Below are 17825 nucleotides of genomic sequence, written 5' to 3'. Positions count from 1 at the left end.
AAGCGTTGCATCTTTGTTGTAAGTAATGTAGAGGAATGCACAGCAGAGACCTTCGCCCCCAAAAGGGCAAGGAGCTCTCACCTTAGAAAAGACAGGCAGTAATAAACCTTTCTCAGTTTTCAAGCTTCAGTGACAAAAATGGTGTTAGACCTGGAGTGGAGTTTTGAGAATATTAGGGATTGCAAACTCTGCAGGTTCTAATGGAGTAGCAAGCACTACAAGGAGGAGATGAGTGTAGCCTCTGATGCAGGTGAGACTGTTTACCATTAAATAAAAAGCTCAGTTTGAAAAGGAAAAAAAAGGAAAAAAATATTTCATTTTGCTCCCAAAAAGCATTCCTTCTTAAATTCACAAGTATATGCAAACCAACAAAATATCCTAGGTGAATGAAAAAGTTAGGGACCTATTCAGACTCACTAGCTGTAGACAATTGAATTACCTGGATTCTTTCAAATTTGCAGAAGAGACTCTTCCAAAAGGTGATTTCAGAACAAAGCACTTTCTGGGGCAATCTGAATTGTATGCTGGAAGAACCCTTATCCTTTCACTGAGTACATAGGCCATCTATGAGCAGTATGCAGGTAATTTTGTTGGCTCTATTAGGTGTCTAAAAACAACTATGAGTACTCTGTAGATAAGTGATATTTTAGGTAGTCCATTAATGATATTTCTTGGTGAAAAACTGAAGCATTGTGGGTTGATGCTGTTTAAAGTAGTTTGCAATATTCTCCTAATGCTACTAATCTATTTCATGTACATGCATGTATCTTAGCAGTTTGTACAATACCCACACGTTTCTTATCTGAACAGTGCTTTACGTCTAACAGAGCTGGTCAGTGTTGAGTTAGAGAATTTTAATAACTGTTTTTACTGAGATTTGGGAGAATTTCCAAGAGATTTTGAGTGGAAGAGTTCCCTGAAATAAGGAGATTAACTCTTATGGGATTTTTTTTTTTTTTTTACCAGTGGAGGTTAACCTTTTTCTCCACTACTCAAAGCCATTCAGTAAGGTGCAGTAAGAAGGGGGGAGAAATCTGGGGGGAAATCAGCATGTAAGCCACATAAAATATTAAGAGTAGCCCCAGCAGAAGTTCCTGCTTAGTGAGGATTGGAGAGAGGGAACAGGCTTCATTCATTTTATGAGAGGAGAAAGGTGGCTTCTTAGAAGGACAGGAAGGATTCAAGGACTAAACAGAACATACGTGATTGTGCTCGCAGTTCATTTTTGAGCAAGGGTGAACAGCTTCATCATATAGCTGCACATTGTTCTTAGCAATTGTTATAGGAAACCATTATGCTCATAACTTGTTTTTTTTTTAAAGGTACAACAAAGAAAATAAAATCCCTGAGAGATCCATCAGCGAAGATGTCCAAGTCAGACCCACAGAGGTTAGCTACTGTTAACATAGCAGACAGCCCAGATGAGATCGTGCTGAAATTTCGCAAAGCTGTGACTGACTTCACCTCGGAGGTGACCTACGAGCCCGCCGCCCGCCCCGGCGTCTCCAACCTGGTGTCCATCCACGCTGCAGTAACGGGGCTTAGCATCAAAGAGGTGCTGCACCAGGCCACTGGTCTCGACACTGCTCACTACAAAATGGTGGTGGCAGAGTCGGTTATCCAAAAATTTGCACCTATCAGGAATGAAATCAAGAAGCTCCAGGAAGACAAGTCTCATCTGGTAAAGGTTTTAGAGGATGGAGCAGAGAAAGCCAAAGAACTGGCTGCTCCTATCTATCAAGAAATAAGGAGACTGGTGGGATTTCAATAGAAGCTGCTGAGTAGTTGCAAGGACTTTTGTATCATGGGACAGAGATTTTGTTATTTGTAACAAAATCATTTATTAAATATTAATAATTTTGGTTTGAAACAAGAGCATTTTTTCGTGGAAGATCCAAGGAGAATGTTGAAGGTGGTTTCATTAAACCATGTGCATAAAGCCAGGTATTTCCAGTGGGACCAGCATTAAGCTTGTCTGGCTAGTCAAAGTGGGAGGACAGAAGCAATCACAATTCACAAAGAAACTGTGCAAAAGCAGATTATAAGGTTGCCTGTGTGAGTTCTTGGATTTTTCCATTGACCACTGCAAGAAGCTGAAGTGTAGCTAAGGTGATCAGAATCTAGCAGAAGGATTTGTAATCCCCTCAAGAACATACTTAGCTATGTATGTGCTGTTGTTACAGATGGACAGTTTATCCTGCTGGGGGTTGGTTATTCAGCTTTGATACGGTGACTGAACATGTTCTTGGATAACCAGAATAAAAGCAGAGACTTAAAAATAAATGCTCAGAGTTATGAAGAGGGAACTTACTGCTTCTCCCTGTAATTTCTTCAAATTCAGTGTGAATTATTTTTGTATCTATGTCATTTGTGTGAAGTGAATTTCACTTCTGCCATTTGTGCCATCCTGCTGGTCAGGTCTAAGGTACTTCAGTGAGAAATGAAATGTGCTTCAGCTGCTCCTGTTTCACTGCTGTTCTGTTTAACAGGCAGCTCCGGGATTTTCAGTTCAGCATCAAGTCTAGAACTGCTTTAAAAAAGGTGTAGAAGAGCAGATGTAATCCTGAATCAGAGAAATCTTGGACTGAGAATCAGGGAACTTTCTGTAAAGTTTACAAAATTACTTCTTTATAAAATTGTGCTAAAGTCAGAGCCAGAACAGAGTTAAATAGGTCAGAGCCAGAACAAAGTTAAATAGATCTTCATGGACTCTTCACTACTGAGCCTTGAGAAGGTGTAGTGATGGGAGAGCAGTGTTAGCCTGCCCTGAACTTGGGCCTCCCAAGATCCACAGACTTGGACCCATGGCTTGTGGCACTTGTTGGGGAATGTGTGGCAAAGGGGAATTGCCAAAAGGAGACAACATGTTCTGAAGAGGGCTAGTAGTACATGTTAAAAGGTAATGAAAGCCCTGCTGATCCTGTGCCAGCATATTTAGCTGTGTTGTTACACTTCATGGTGCTGTGTATGAAATTGCTGTACTGTAAATTGAGTTAATCCTGTACTCTGGCAGCTCATAACCATGCTGTGCCTGTGGCATTTGTCATGAAGGATTGCAGTCTTAACATGACTGAGTTAGGGGTTCTACATAGTGCAGTTGGTTGGTTGGTTGTTTAAGGGTTTTCTAAAAAGCAGTATTTAGTTAATTACAGTGAGTTGATTCAGAAAGAAATATTTAATTTTCCAAAACATAAAGCTGAGGCCTGAGCATCTCCAGATCTGTGCTGAGACCTGTATTTACTTGTTAGGGATTTGAAGAAGAGAACTGCCATGCAAGAACTTGATGATGACAGGTTTTCTAAAATTAGTCAAGACTAGAGAAGCAGAGTGGATGGAGACTGATTGGAACCAAACTCAGTGTAGACAAGCCTAAGGTAATGTCCTCTGGAAAGAATAAGTATATTCAAAAATTGTCCCTGGTTTTAAATAAGCTGTAATGGATAAGGAAAGAACGTGTTATAAGTGTACATACTTTACATAGTTTTACAAAACTTTTGTCAGTGTTTAACAGCTGCATTAGAGCACTGAGATGAAAAATTAAGGATTTCTGCAAAGGTGCCACGGTATGTACCTTGAGAGAAGCTAACACTGTCCTCATGAAGACTCTGAAAATCTTTAATACTAGTTTCTACCTGTACCTCTTTTTCACTAGCAAAGATAGAAGCATGTATTCAAAAGACAACTCAGAGTTTCAAGGTCTCTTTACACTTCTGATACTCAAATCACTTAATATATAGAGTTGCCATTTAACACACCTTCTCTGCAGTGGAAGGAAAATAGGAGCATTCATGGGAGGGGTCAACACGAACAGGTGATTTTGGTTTGTTACTTAAACTGTTCTGAGCAATCTTTCCAAAACTGTTAGATTCTTTTTCAGAAAATCATGTATGTAAACCAGGAAAAAACTTCAAAAGAGCCTTTTCTTTGAGGTGGGGCATTACATATTTATCTGTGTTTCAAGCAAATTCACTAATTTGCCTCTTTTTAATTCAGTAATGCATTGGGGGTTTTTTCTTCCCTTTCCTCTATCAGTTAAACAAGTCTTACTTGCCTGACCTGTTTCCTTCAAGTAAGGAAATACACATGTTTTTTCATCTTCAGAAAAGTTAAACTTGTGTAAAATGAGTATATTAACCTACTGATTGTTGACTAAGCTTTTCATTTGAGTTGCTCCTGTGGAGGAATTCTCAAAATAACATGTATTTGCCCAGTGAAATAATCCCAATTCCATTAACAACCATGGTCTTTAGGATCCCTTGAGAGGAGACAACAAATGTAGATGTTTGCAGGTATCTGTCGCCTATTTTGGTTTTCTTAGAGCATGATTTTCTGCAGAGTTAACCATCTTAAACCACTCAGGTGGTTTAGCTGAGCTTGAGGCAATGAGTTGTTTCCAGGCTACTCTCTCCTCTTCTACCTCCCTGTTTTCCTTTGGGAATGTCTTATAAACACCCATTCTGTATAGTGTTCTGTGGCAATGTTTACTAAGGAGTGCAGTTGAGTTGGGATAGCTGTTTAGAGAAAAATTGTTGGAGAGGACTTGATGCTTTATGTTTCATAGTTATTTGTTTCACAAAACAAATTTGTTTCACATAGCTATTTGTTTCACACAAACTCTAGTGCTGGGGATTTAATGTTTGTTTGCAACACAATAGGTGCACTCCTGAAATGCATTTTCATGTTTGCGTTTTTCCAAATCACGTTCTCTAAGACTTCTCTGTGATGTCAGCTGAAGTGCAGTTGGTGGGGAGTTTCTGCAGAGGCACACTCCTCATCCCAGCAGCAGAGTGGTAGAGACATGCCCTGTGTTATTGGGGAAGTTACTATAAGGTGTTCTTCCAGGACAGAGAGAGATAAAGGTCCAAATATATCTTCCTTAATTGAAGTAAAAAGAGTCAAAATGTGGAGAGGTATCATTACCCCTTGCTGTGTTGTTCACTGAAGAAAAGGAAGCAGAAACAATGATCCTTTATTTAGAATGCATTGGTAATTTGTGCCTTAGACTCAAAATCTCCTCTTTTGCCATTTCTGGATGTGAGTGCACCTGACCTACTGCAGATCCCAGCCACTACTTACGCAGACATAGCATCTCCTGGTAAGACTCACTCACCTTTAGAGATAAAACATCAACTCCACAGTGAATTACTTGCAAAAATCTAACAAAAACATTTACACACTTGAGACATTTGTTTTTCCAGCTAGTTGTTCCTAGGAAGTCATGATATCACATAGTGAGTCTCAGCTCTGTACTTTCAGAGTACAAAGAGAGTTTACTGAGAATTTTAGATCCAGGAACAATGTTTTCTGCAGCAGAGATTCCAAATGATGATTGGCCCCATAAATTAACTCTAGGCCTGCTCCAGCATACATCCCTGCCTCAAATAGCTGGAATGCATGGATATTGTACATTATACTGGAATGTAATTGTAACTCTCAAAGATGATGTTTAGTTTTCAAACACTGTGATTTGGCTTCTCAGATTCCCCAGAAGCCTTTCTGCATAGTTCTGATTCAGTGTGTGTTTATCTACAACCAATTCAAACAAAGCTCCTTTGCAGGATTATGGCTGCATCCATTAAAGGCTAGAGAATTCATAAAAATGAGCTGAAAGTCTAAGGAAGGACAGTGAAATGGGATCCTTGGGGACTGACCTGCATCTAAATGTTTTGGGAACCATAGGTTAGCAAAGCAAACGTTTTCTTATCCTTGGTTAGGGCCATTATGATCCTGACAACAGTGTAGCAGTAAATACTGCTGATGAAAGTGTGTTCTTTCAGCAGTCCAGCTTGGTTAGATTTACGTTCAGTACAAGGGATGGATCTTTCACCATTTTGATCTCTGCATTTAAGATCCTGGATGCTGCCTACCTTTTTTTTTTTTTATGACTGATGGACTGCTGCACAGACAAATAGTCTAGCAAGCAGGTGGAGGAAATCTAGTGGAAAAGGGGTTTTGTTCAGGAAATATATTATCTGTTCTTGACAGGGAAACAAAACCCCTCTTTCTGCTGTGTTGGACTGTCTAATTTCCTTTTAATTATTTGATCTGTTCATTCTTTCTAGGTAAGTTTGACAGTAGCTGCAAGAAGAATGTCAATGTATTATGTAGTCAAAAGCCTTGGAAGGACCCAGACATCTCTCATCTTTTCTAAAGTCTCTTACATAGTGGACTTACTGTTAACATCAGCCAGTTTTGGAAAAAATGCTGCAGCAAAACTGTAGTCATATGTGACATTAATTTATCTGCTTAAAGCTTTGGTGTTTTGGTTTGGATTTTTTTTTTTTTTTTTGCTCACTCAGCTGTGAAAGAAGACTTATTAAATATTGAATTCCCAATGAAGCTTTTTATCACATAGTCCTGTCCAGATGACAGCTGAAGTAATGGAAAATTCTCTTTATTATCACAAAAGATTCTGCTCTAATTCTAACTGTCTTTTCTGTCACTCTGTTGTTTGTGCTAATGGACATACTGTGGACAGCTTGACACATAAGTATTTATTGTGTGTCAATAAGAAATCATTTTACCTACAACAGTCCCATATGGTTATGGAAATGGAAGATTCACTGATCATTTCACTTGTAGGCAGCAGCCTTGGTGTCACAATTATTTTATATAAAACCAAATGCCAACCTCCTGCACAGGTTAAGTAAACAGTTTAACACCTGGGAAGATGTTCTGCCACTGTTGTAAATTGCTGTCCCAGAACACCAAGGCTGAAGATGAGATTATCCCCTGCAGGAGTGGGCCTGTGCTGCCTGTGGACATAAAATAAGAACTGAGCTTAACGTCTGTTGTGCTGTCGTGCTCTCAGCATTCCAACATGGCTGTGAGACGGGAGCAGAGCAAATCTGTGCCACACCAGAAGGCTCAATCAGTTCCAGATGTGCTGCATTTGCTGTGTGTGCAAGATGAAATGTCAAGACAAGAGTTGCAGAACAAAAATCCTTAAAAGTTATTAAATGTTTGGAAGTAACAGCATGCTTGTAAAGCTTGGCTTATAAGACCTGTGATAGCATGGTCTTAGCCTCACTTGTAGAGCTGACAGGAGCAGTCACACAGCTGAGTGTGGTGGTGGCATAAGGTAAGCCATCTGCTTCCTCAGTACAATCATGTAAAGACAGTATGAGTCTAATTTGAGGGGTTACTGGATTAACCCTCACAGGTGGGAAAGAATAGCTTATGGCAGAGCAAGGTAGTGCCACATCTCTCCTGTGTCCTAAACCATTCTGAACCCAGATGCTCACAGTTCAGGTGGGAACACAAAGCACAGAGAAGATGCTGCATGGACAGTGTCACTTGTCCCACGTGCTGTGTCTATGACTCTGCAATTCCTCCAATTTCAGTTTGGCGTGACTTTATTGTCATCCATCAAAGTGAAATCATAGTCACATACTGATAAAATCAATGGAACTTTGGTTTGAAGTGCTGGATGTATGTTCTCTACTATCTCTGGTGAAAAATTCTTTCCTCATGCCCCAGGATTTATAGAAAGAAATCATTAAGCCAAATAAGAAGAAATTTATCAAAACAAGGCTACTTTATGGCATTATCCAGAGTTTTTGGTGTAGGTGGTTTCTGACTTCACCCTGTTTACCTTCATGCTTTGTCCCCTAAGCCACATCTCTCTCTGAGTAAAGTAAAACCTGTGTGTTGAGTGTTGTGAGACTGACTTTTTATTGTGGCTGGAAACAGCTTGTCAAATTTTTTTGAAGAGTCTTCTCTTTGTTTGCTGAATGAATAACAAAGATTTCAATAAGTGCCTCTTGAGTATTTAAGCCAAGAAATAAATATGAGTGGGTTGGGGTTTGCTCTGCCCACACTTACTCCTTCATGGCCTGTCTGGCAGATGTTCCTGCAGCAAGAATGGGAAAAAGAGACATTTTCTCCTTAGGGTTGAAGGCCAAATGTAAACTGCGAGTGGCAGTGTGGCACCCATTATTTTTAGATAGTCCTCATTAACTTTCTCTTAGTGGTGTGTCTGTTTGCACATCCCCAAAGCTGAAATTGTGTGGATATTCAGGGCGTAAAAGCACTGGATGTGAAAGACTAAACACATTTCTGTCTCAGAGCTGCTGTCTTTGCCATGCATGATCATTGGCACACGAGGAGGAAGGGCCTTGCTGCTTGGGAGAGGATTACTGCTGTCACCACTGAGACAACTGATCCAAACTGCAACACTCCTACCTTAAGTTTACCAGCATGTTTAAGTTTACCCCCAGAAGGAAGCTGTGAAGTGGATTAATTTACTGTGTGGACTGCATGAGTGCTGCAGGTTCCATAGTATTGGTGTGACCTGTTGGGAAAGTATCATTTTGGTGTTTAATAACAATTGCCAAAATGGCCCAAGGATGTGCTGGGATTCCAAAGATCTCAAATATCTCGTGAGGAAAAGCTGAAAGAGTTGAGCTTGTTCAGCCTTGAGAAGAGATCTCTGAGAGGGGCCTCACCAATGTCTGTCAGTACCTGCAGGGGGGCTGTCAAGAGGATGGAGCCAGGCATCCAGACACACCATTCTTCTTGGGACAAAAGGTGACAGACAAAAACTGATGCACAGGAAGTTCCACCTGAACACAAGAAAGAACTTGTTTACTGTGCAGGTACACTGGGACAGATTGCCCAGAGATGTTGTAGAGTCTCTCTCACTGGAGGTATTCCAGGACCATCTGGACACAGTCCCTTGCTATGTGCTCTGAAATGAACCTTCTTGAGCAGGGAGGTTGAGGAGCTGACCTGCTCTGGTCCCTGCCAACCTGACCCATTCTGTGGTTTTGCAAATTCAGATGTGTTGCTGGTTTGTATGTGGGTTGTTCTGGCTCCCCTGAAGATGAAATGTGCTTTTTTGGGTGAGTTATATCTAATGGGCCTAATTTCTACAGAGATATTGTTAAAATAAACTTCAGAGTTCTAAAATATCTGTAGCATAGCAACAAAATTGAAGTGATGAGCTTTGCTGCTGTTTTAATCCACTTTGCTTGCCAGCATCACACACTGGCAGGAGTAGAAACTCCACTTTTTTTCTTCTTCAAGCCAACCAAGTTCTGACCCAAAGGGCTTCACTCTACTTTGTGCTTGCCTTTGAGGAGGTGGATTAGCTTGAGTGTGAATGTTGTCTTTATGGCTTATGAGGATATTTCAGTAGCTGAGAGTGGTTTGTCGAGGAAGATCTCTGGGTAGCCTGAGAAGATTTAATGGATGCTGCCAGGTTTTGGGGAGGATGTTTTGCCTTTCTTCAGTTAAAAAAAAATAATAGGTGTTGTGTAGTTGCAGATGAGAATTTAATAAATAGAGACTATTGAATATTCCCTATTGGTTTTATTGAATGTTTTGCTATAGCTTCATAGAAGGCAGCAAAATGTGCATCATCAAGGCCATTTTGGTGTATTGTTTTTAATCTGATTTGAGCCTTTGTAGTCTGCCTTGCAGTTTTCTGTTCTTTTACTTCTTTCTCTAGAAAGAGTTTTGCTCTTAAGTAAACAAAATCTAAAAACATGTTTTACTTTTTATTTCTCTTTTGCTTTTGAGCCCGATGCTTAACTGAGAGCAGGATGCTTTGCCTCAGTTTCCTCACTATAAATGAGGCATAGGAGACTTCATTACACATATATTGGGAGGCTAAACCAATATTTACCAAGCATTTTGAGCTTTCTAATTCAAGATGCCCTCACTTGGCACTGCGTTAAAGTATTTCTTCCTGAAGTGCTCTTTGGGTGATGCTTGTGGTGCAAGTAAACAGTGATAAGTGCCAAAGGGCAGACAGTTCAGTACAGGCTAATAAATAATGCATTTAGTGGAAGTATCCTGAGTTGTGTGCTTTGGAGAAATCTGTATGCTGTTGATTTCTACCTTAATACTCATTGTTGTGCTGCAAAATACTTGAAAATGTCCTTTAATCTTTATCTCATCCTTGCAGTGTGAACGTAAGAGCCTCTCCAAGGATCTAATATCTAAAGAAAGGTAATTCTACTGCAGGGAGGGGAAACAATAATCATTAAATTTCCTGAATAGTAAACAGTTTGGGTTGGTATTTGGGGTTTTTTTAGGGAGCTGGTCCCTCCATTCTTGGCCCTCTCACTGCTGGTGCGTATCTCGAGGATGGCACACTGTTGTTTCGGGCCTCTCGCTGCTCCCCACCTCGAAACTTAGTGGCCAGTGGAGAGAACTGGAAAGATGCCGCAGGAGTGAAGCGGCGGTGGGGGAGCGTTGCTCGGGCTTCGTGTGCGGGAACACGGAGCGGGCTCCGTGTGCGGGAAGGAGCTTTCCCAAGCGGGATTCCGTGTTCGGGAAGGAGCTTTCCCAGCGCGGGGTTCCGCGGGTCCCTGCGGGCGGGGCTGCAGTGCGCGGCGGCGGGCGCCAGGGGGCAGCGGCGGGCCGGGGGCGCTGCGGGCGGGGCCACGCGCGCCTCCAGCTCTGCTCCCCATCCCGGCCCGCTGTGTGTGCTCCCCATCCCGGCCCGCTGTGTGTGCTCCCCATCCCAGCCCGCTGTGTGTGCTCCCCATCCCAGACCGCTGTGTGTGCTCCCCATCCCAGCCCGCTGTGCTGTTCCCCATCCCAGCCCGCTGTCCTGCGCTCCCCGCCCCGCCCAGCGCCCTGCTTCCTCATGGCACAGGGCCGGGAGCTGCCCTGACCGGGACGGGGGAGCGGACTGCGAGTTCCGCGGGTTCAAGGAGACTCAAACCCGTCCTCCCGGGAAGGGAACCCGGCTCAGCCCGTATTGCGGGAGTATTGCAAGAGCCCTGTGCCGCGACACTGCGCGGCTCTTCACAGGGGCTGGGCTGTGTCCCCTCGTAAGGCTCTGGGCACTCACCGCATCCTCCCAAAGGTTAAAGGCAGGAGGCGCGTCAAAGGGCCTTTCTGAGCCCCTTAGCCTCTCTCTCCCTCCCTCTGGAACGGGGTTTGCTTACTGCACGGAATGCAGCCTCCGCACTGAAGGCTATCCTGATATTGCATCCCGGAGGGCTCTTTCCCTCCAACAGATTTTAGAGCAGAAGCAGGAGCAATCCCTGCTCCACTTTCGGGTTAGTGAAGCCCTGCAGGGAAAAGGAGGCTGACTCGGTCCGTGCGTTTGCCGGCGATAATTCCCCAGCACTTCCCCTCAGGCGAGCCGTAAACTGGGGATTATTTCAGTGGCCGAGTGGTTTAAAAGGATACGTGAGGGGACTGTGCAGGGACGATCAGATCTGCTCATCGGGGGCTATTTACTAAGCGCTCCCCGCTTCCCTTAACGCGGAAAATACGAGACGAGCAGAGGGTGGCCCGAGCCATCACCTCCGTAACGTGGGGAAAGAGGGAGAAGCGTGCTCGCTATCGATGCCTCGGAAAACTTTCATGGTTTTGTTTTCGAGAGTCGGCAATAGGAACGACAGGGCAAAATACACCTGAGGCTGCTAACTGGAGAGAGGACAGAACGAATGCACCGGCAGATAGAAACGTCTGCCCGCCGTCTTTTGAGGCAGTACCAATTCCCGATACACGACATTTTCCTTTTTTCTTTCCTTTATTCGTTCCCCGCTACCTCTGCTGGGGCTACCTCCGAAACAAAAGCGGAGACGTGGGCTTTGGAAAGCCACGTCTCACCCTGGCCGTGTAGCCCAGCCCTGAGCCTCTCTCAGACTCTCAGCGCGGTGTTAAAGCTCGCGTTGGCCCTGCATCGCATCGCCTCCGCCCGTCTCCAAACCCCGGCGAGGCAAGGGAGGTGATGGACGAGAGGGGCGAGTCCGGAGCCCCTCGCATCTGCTGTCCTCCGTGGGCTCCAAGCCCGCGGGTGGGCAGGGTTACACGCCTCTGTCCATCCACGGGCTTTCGGGGAGGGCTTAAAGCAAAGCAGGGATCGCACTCATCCTGTTACGGGCAAGGCGAGCGTGTTTCGCTGAGGCAGGGAATAAGTGCGAGTTCCCGAGCACCCCGTCATGTGTTACTGCCCGCAGTTTGAGCACTTTGGGATTAGCTGGAGGCAAAACTCCAGGTTCGCGTGGAAATGCCCCGGAGACATTTCCCCGGAGACATCCCCCCGTGCGTGGGGCAGGCGGGGGCAGCAGCAGTGGCGGGCTGCAGGGCTCGCTCTTTTCAAGCGACTCCGCGGGGGAAATTGCAGCAATTTCCACATAACGAAAACCAAGTTAGGAGGGGGAAGATAATTGAAACAATTAGCGACTGAGTTGGCGCGTTTCGACTAATGAAGTCCGGCGCGTCCGGCACCGTTCTGTGAAGGGTGCAGCGTTGGCTGCCATAGACAAATCCCGCTGTTCATTTTCATTCTTGTCTCGGCAAAGCCTGGCGAGCCCCGCCGATCCCCTCGCGTTTTCGTCGGAGGCTCCGGGTGCTGAAGCCCGGGGCAGTGCCGGGGGCGGGTCGCGCATCACTCCTGCGTCTCGGGGCCCCCACGGTGCCCACCCCGAGCGGGGAGTGTCCGCTCTCGTCTTCACCCGAGGTCCCGGGGATCAACCCCTCCGAGTATCTTTTCAACCTCTTTTATTCCAGGCGACTGAGGCTCATACATCACCGATTTTCCTAGTGCCTCGCAAACTCTCACCTGGCGTTATTGTATCCCAAATAAATTTTCTAAACGAGCATTTGCCTCCCAAATACGGATATAATCTTCACTGGCTTTCTTGTTAATGACTTCCATTGAACTGATGCGGCAAAGCTCTTTATCTTATAGCGCAATGCAGAATGTGGCATTGTACACATATGGTTTAGTTTTTTCCCCCCTGATTCCTGCTAGCTGGGCAGCTTTCAGCCTGGAAAGGCGCACTTACACATATTTGACTCCTTGCACATTCTAATGCACTGAAACAGTACAGGATGGTTTGTGGGATATGTTTGGGCAGAGAGATTAAACTAAGTCTAGGCAAATGCACTGTTAAAGGCGATTCCGAAGAAGTATGTCTATACTTAAGACAGAGATAAAAAATGCCCTGGGCAAACTGATCAAGAGTAAGAGTTAAGACCATGTGGGGGGGAAGGAATATATATATATATATATGGGAAAAAAAATCTAGAATGAAGGTATGTGTAGAACCTCTTACACGGGAGGATGCTTGCAGAGCCGGGGGTGCTGTGAGCGTGGGTCTGGTGTGCAGCGCGCACCCTGCAGGGGTGAAGGCAGAGGGCAAGCGAGGGGGGAAATTGTCTGGCAGCCTGCCCGGAGCCACCCCCAGGTACGGCCTCCTCGGAGCCCTGCTGGAGCCGGCGACTCCCCGCCTGGGGAGGCGTTTTTTGGGAACCCCGCGGCCGACACAAATTGGCGCCGCCGGGTCCCTGCAACCTTCCCTCTTTCCCGGCCCCTGGAAAGCAGCGGGGCTGCCTGGGTTCCCCGCGCCGCTCCCGAAACTTATCCCAGCTTGGAGCCTTCACCCAGGGGCTCGCCTGCCTCTCACGCCGCGTGTGTCGCCCCGTGTGTGTGTGTGTGTGTGTGGGAGCGTCCTCTGTGTGTGTGGAAGCGCTGGGCTGCCGTGCCCGTGCCTGCTTTCTGTTTGAAGGCATCCAGAAGTGTTGTCTCTGGTGTCCGCAGGACCCGCTGGCAAGGCAGAGGGGGTGAGTATGAGCCCCTGGTTGTGACCCCGCTTTCTGCTGTGTCTGAGATGCCGGGCCGTCCAGTCTGGAGTGTGATCTTTATCTTCATCTGAGAAAGAACAGTTTAGTCCGCGTTCTCCTTCTTCCTCTGAATTTGACAGTGAAGCGTAGGTGCAGTTTTGTTTCGATCAAAGCAATGCCTGCAAAAGCGATGTGTACTTCCATCCAAACTCAGAACTGTGCCACCCCTTTCCAGGCTAACCCAAACTCCTTTTCTAACTTGCAAAATCTTTTCGTGTCCCTGCTTGACAGTCTGTCCAGCTATCTGTCCATCTATATTCCTTTAGGGTTGACCTCTCTGGGAGAGGCAGCCCAAGTCGGATTGTCTAGTATGTGTCCAGTCCTGCCCAGTTTGATTGGCGTGAGTTTGCCCTCAACCCTCCCTCTCCCCCGAATTCGTTCTTTTTTGAGTAATTAGACAATGAAAGTCTCGTCACCCTTCTGAGCACCTAAGGTCACCAAACCAAAACCCAATCACAGTACTCAAAATTCAGAGGGTTTCTCAGAAGAGCATATACTTGTACCTACATACACGAACACACACATAAAAAGCTTTCGAGCTGCGCCAGCGTGTAAATGAGGTGTCAAGTCCGATTATGTGAAGAGAGATAACATTGATCTCCCAGGCATATTTGAAATAGGTTACCAGTTTATTGTTGATTGGTTTGCTGTTTGGGATATTTTTCTCCTGAAATAAACGTGAACTAATTTCTGAAATCGATTTCCCCCATGGGGTTTCCCCCTATTCTGTGATGTATCTGCCATTGTAAGCGGAAGATGAGCAATTTCTAAATCTGGGATCAGGGTTAGAGGACCAGAAGAGTTAAATGCAGCCAACCTAGTTCTGTTTCTAGACACACATGTTTTGGAATATGGCGATATGCTGACGAAAAGGTGCTCTCCGAAAGGACGAGCCTCTCGGCGTTTAGCCGGGAAACAGTGCAGGATGGAAACTGCAGCTGCGGAGATCGGGATCCCGACCCCGAAAAGTTTGTTCTGTAGCTCTCTACAATGATTATTTCAAGGAAGACTGAAGAAGTCAAGCTCTTATTTCAGCTCCGCACGGGTTTGCGGCCGCAAACCGTAAGGGACGGTGCTGTAAAGCTCCCAAGAGCTGGTGACACACCGGATTTTCACGTTTTGTGTGGTGCCGCCGAGGTGTCTTCTCTCCAGCGAGGTTTTGGGGCTTGTGCGCCGTGACGGTCTCTCGGGGAGAGGGAAATGTTTGCTGAATTTGTTTTCCAATGCCGACGTTAAAACGAAAAGGCGGCCTTTGAAGCGTCTCTTTTAAGCCGCGCCGTGCAGACCTGGAAAGCAATTCGCCGGGGATCAGTCGTGAAACTTAAAGAGGGAATGGGGAGCCTGCAAATCTTTGCAGCCGCAAAGAGAATTAATCGCATAACACCGGCTAGACGGCGTCCGCCCGAGCCGCGAGTTTAAAAACCAAAAGAGAGAGTAAAAACCCGATGCGAAAACCAGAGAAGATGCAGCTACAATAAAACCGGGTCAGTAAAGCCTACAGAGCACAGGCCGGCCCGCGTGCCCGGTGTCAGGGCGGAGGGGGAAGGTGTGACCCCGAGGTGTCACATCTGCCGGCGGGGCCTCGGCCGGGGTCCCCGGGCAGGGCAGGCGGCGGGCGAGGCCGCGGGGCTCACCCTCAGCCCGGAGGGCGAGGCCGCGGCCACGAAGCGGAGCTGAGACTCGCTCGGCCCCAGCGCGGTGCAGCAGGCACTGCGAGGGGCAGGATCGCCTGCAGAGCTGCAGCTAAAGGCCCAGAGCCCCTGCCCCGGCCGTGCTCTGCTTTTTGGCTTCTGCCGACCCAGCCCGGCCTTTTTTGCTGGTGGACGGGAGGCGCCTGGCTTCTCTTGCTTTTCCGAGCAGACGACAAAGAGCTGAGATTTCTCTTCTGCGGCTCTCTGGGTTATTCCTTCTCCCGCTTTGCTGTCTTATGCTTGTCCATTAACTTTAAAAACTTGGCGAAGGTTTCTATTCCCGGGGCTCCAGATACATCTCCTGACACGCAAGAGTTGCAGTCGGCTTTTTCCCTTTCGCAGGAAACCGCCCTGCCAAAGGGGGTTTCTTCTCTGCTCCAAGTTCAAAGGCACAGTCCTGAAGTAGTTAAGGGGGCAAAAGGGACAAGTGTGGGGGAGGCACCGGGTCAGGAGCGCAGGGTCCAAGCCATTAGAGCCTCCGCCTCTGCGGCCTTGCCCTTTATGGCCTCAGCATTTCGCTGCGGGCACCGTCCCCATGCATGGGACTCAGGGGCTTGAGGGACACGGGTGGGGTAGGGAAATATCCTGATGCTTCTCATTGGAAACACTAAAGAGCTGGCACTGAGAGCCACCGAGCCCGAAAGAGTGACCTCGGCAGAGAGCGGGGCTGGAGGAGAGCGTGGTTTTCCCACCCGCTCTCCTGCCTGCTTGGAATCCGTGATCACTGGGGTACCGGGGCAGGCATATCCTACTAATAAACAGAATAATCATTTCTCTGCCGCTCCCGGTACCTGCTTCTCTCCGTCCACTACATCCCCTGTCAGCCAGAGGGTGTCTGCTGGTGAAATCTTCCCTCGCTGCTGCCCTCTGCTCCTTCCCTGCGAGTTATTGGGTTACACTCGGCTGCTGTGTTATACGGGGCATGTGCTGCGTTGTTAGAAACCTCTATAAAAGAATAAAGACTTAGTGGCAGCCCGCGCCTGAAACTCGTTTACCTACACGTTATAACACAGCCCGCAGAGGCCGTTTAGAAGCGACGGAATTTGGGCTTGTAGAAAGACGAGTCTCCCACTATTTCTATTTGATCGAAAGAATAAAGCCGTGTAAGGTGTTTCCTGTCTACTTGAGATTTTGTGCGGCACTTTAGGCAGGTTATTTCTTTGGAAAACAGCCATGGAGCCCATTGTCTTTATCTGATGCTTGAAGGATCGGGGAGGAGAGGAAGAAGAAATATCATTGTTAAGAAACACTTTGAAGTTGCGCAACTGTTGCTGCTCCAATTTTTTTCTCCAGTTTCCAGATGCACCAGAAATCGTTACTTTGATCTCACAAAGCAGCAATTTATATTTTTTAATTTTTAAAAAAAATGGTTGGGTAACTCAAAGCGTAATGGCAAACATGCCGGGATGAGGTCATCGGGCCGCGCGGGGAGGCCCGGGAGGCGGGAGCGGGCGAGCGCCGGGAGCGCAGGAATGAGGCGGCGGGGAAGGACGGGGCTTTCTCTCCGGACGAGCCCGGCTGCCGGAACATCTGCTCAGAGCTAATCTTGCATCCCCGCTCGTTCACAAGGGAGAAGTGTGCCGGTGCACAAGGGGCTGACTGAGCGTGCGGTGGGAGCCTCCCCTTGCCAGGGGCTGGCGGAGGGGCGCGATGCCACGGAGAGAGGCGCACCTCGGTGCAAGGAGCTCAGGAGCTATTAAAAACTGCGCCTGGAGCCGTGGCGAGGGCCAGGACACGGCTTGGCAAATGGTCCGACCCAATTTCGTCAGAGCAGGAGGGAGATCACAGGACCATGTAATATACTGAGTTGGAAGGGACCCGCAATGATCATCGGAGTCCAATTCCTGGCCCTGCACACGGCAGCGCCGTGAATCACCATGTGCCTGAGAACATTGTCCAAACGCATCTTGAACTCTGTCAGGCTTGGTGCTGTGACCATTTCCTTGGGTAGACCGTTCCAGTCAGTGCCCAACCACCCTCTGGGTGAAGAACTTTTTCCTGATATCCAACCTAAACATACCCTGACATAGCTCCAGGCCGTTCCCCTCGGGTCTTGTCACCACAGAAAAGAGATCAGGGTCTGCCTCTCCGGCGTATGAGAGCCCTCTGCTTTCACTGGTGCATGGCCAACCCTCTTTGAGCGTTCCTCCAAAATTAGTTGCCCCACATAAAACCAGGAGCCTCGCGTCCTTGACCCTCCCGGCTCAGGGATACGATGCACAGACTAGAGTTACCAAAGCCAACCCGACCCGTTGCCCGAGCCCACCGGGGCGGCTCTCTCCCGTCTGCTCCCTCCTTGCCCGGAGAAGCCTAGAGTAGCATCCCTGTCGCCAGGGTCCGCGGCGATGGCAGGGACAGCGCTAGGATCGGCCGGACGGAAGCCGCAGGCTGACAGCTGCCTCCCTCGGAGCGAGCCACAGCCACCTGCCTAATGGCCTGGCTCCCGGGAGACACCCACCCGTGCGGAGGTCAGGAGTTTATTTTGCTAAGGAAAATCAAATGGGAGGAAGCATAAGGGGAGTGTGTTCGTGCGGTGGATCC

General features: G+C 47.2%; 1 protein-coding gene across 1 annotated transcript in view; it reads left to right on the top strand.

Annotated features, from left to right (window-relative positions):
• WARS2 (tryptophanyl tRNA synthetase 2, mitochondrial) overlaps positions 1 to 2329 on the top strand; it is a 39637-nt gene extending 37308 nt beyond the window's left edge. Inside the window, 1 exon segment of the mRNA XM_039718178.1 lies at positions 1323 to 2329. Coding sequence (XP_039574112.1) covers positions 1323 to 1771 — 449 coding nt within the window. The 3' untranslated portion in view covers positions 1772 to 2329.
• The last annotated feature ends 15496 nt before the right edge of the window (positions 2330 to 17825 follow it).

The sequence above is a fragment of the Passer montanus genome, unplaced genomic scaffold (genome assembly GCF_014805655.1).
Source record: "Passer montanus isolate IOZ18808 unplaced genomic scaffold, ASM1480565v1 scaffold39, whole genome shotgun sequence".
In the NCBI taxonomy this organism is placed as follows: Eukaryota; Metazoa; Chordata; class Aves; order Passeriformes; family Passeridae; genus Passer; species Passer montanus.
Note: the sequence above shows the minus strand (reverse complement) of the source record. Positions and strands in the feature narration are given on the sequence as shown.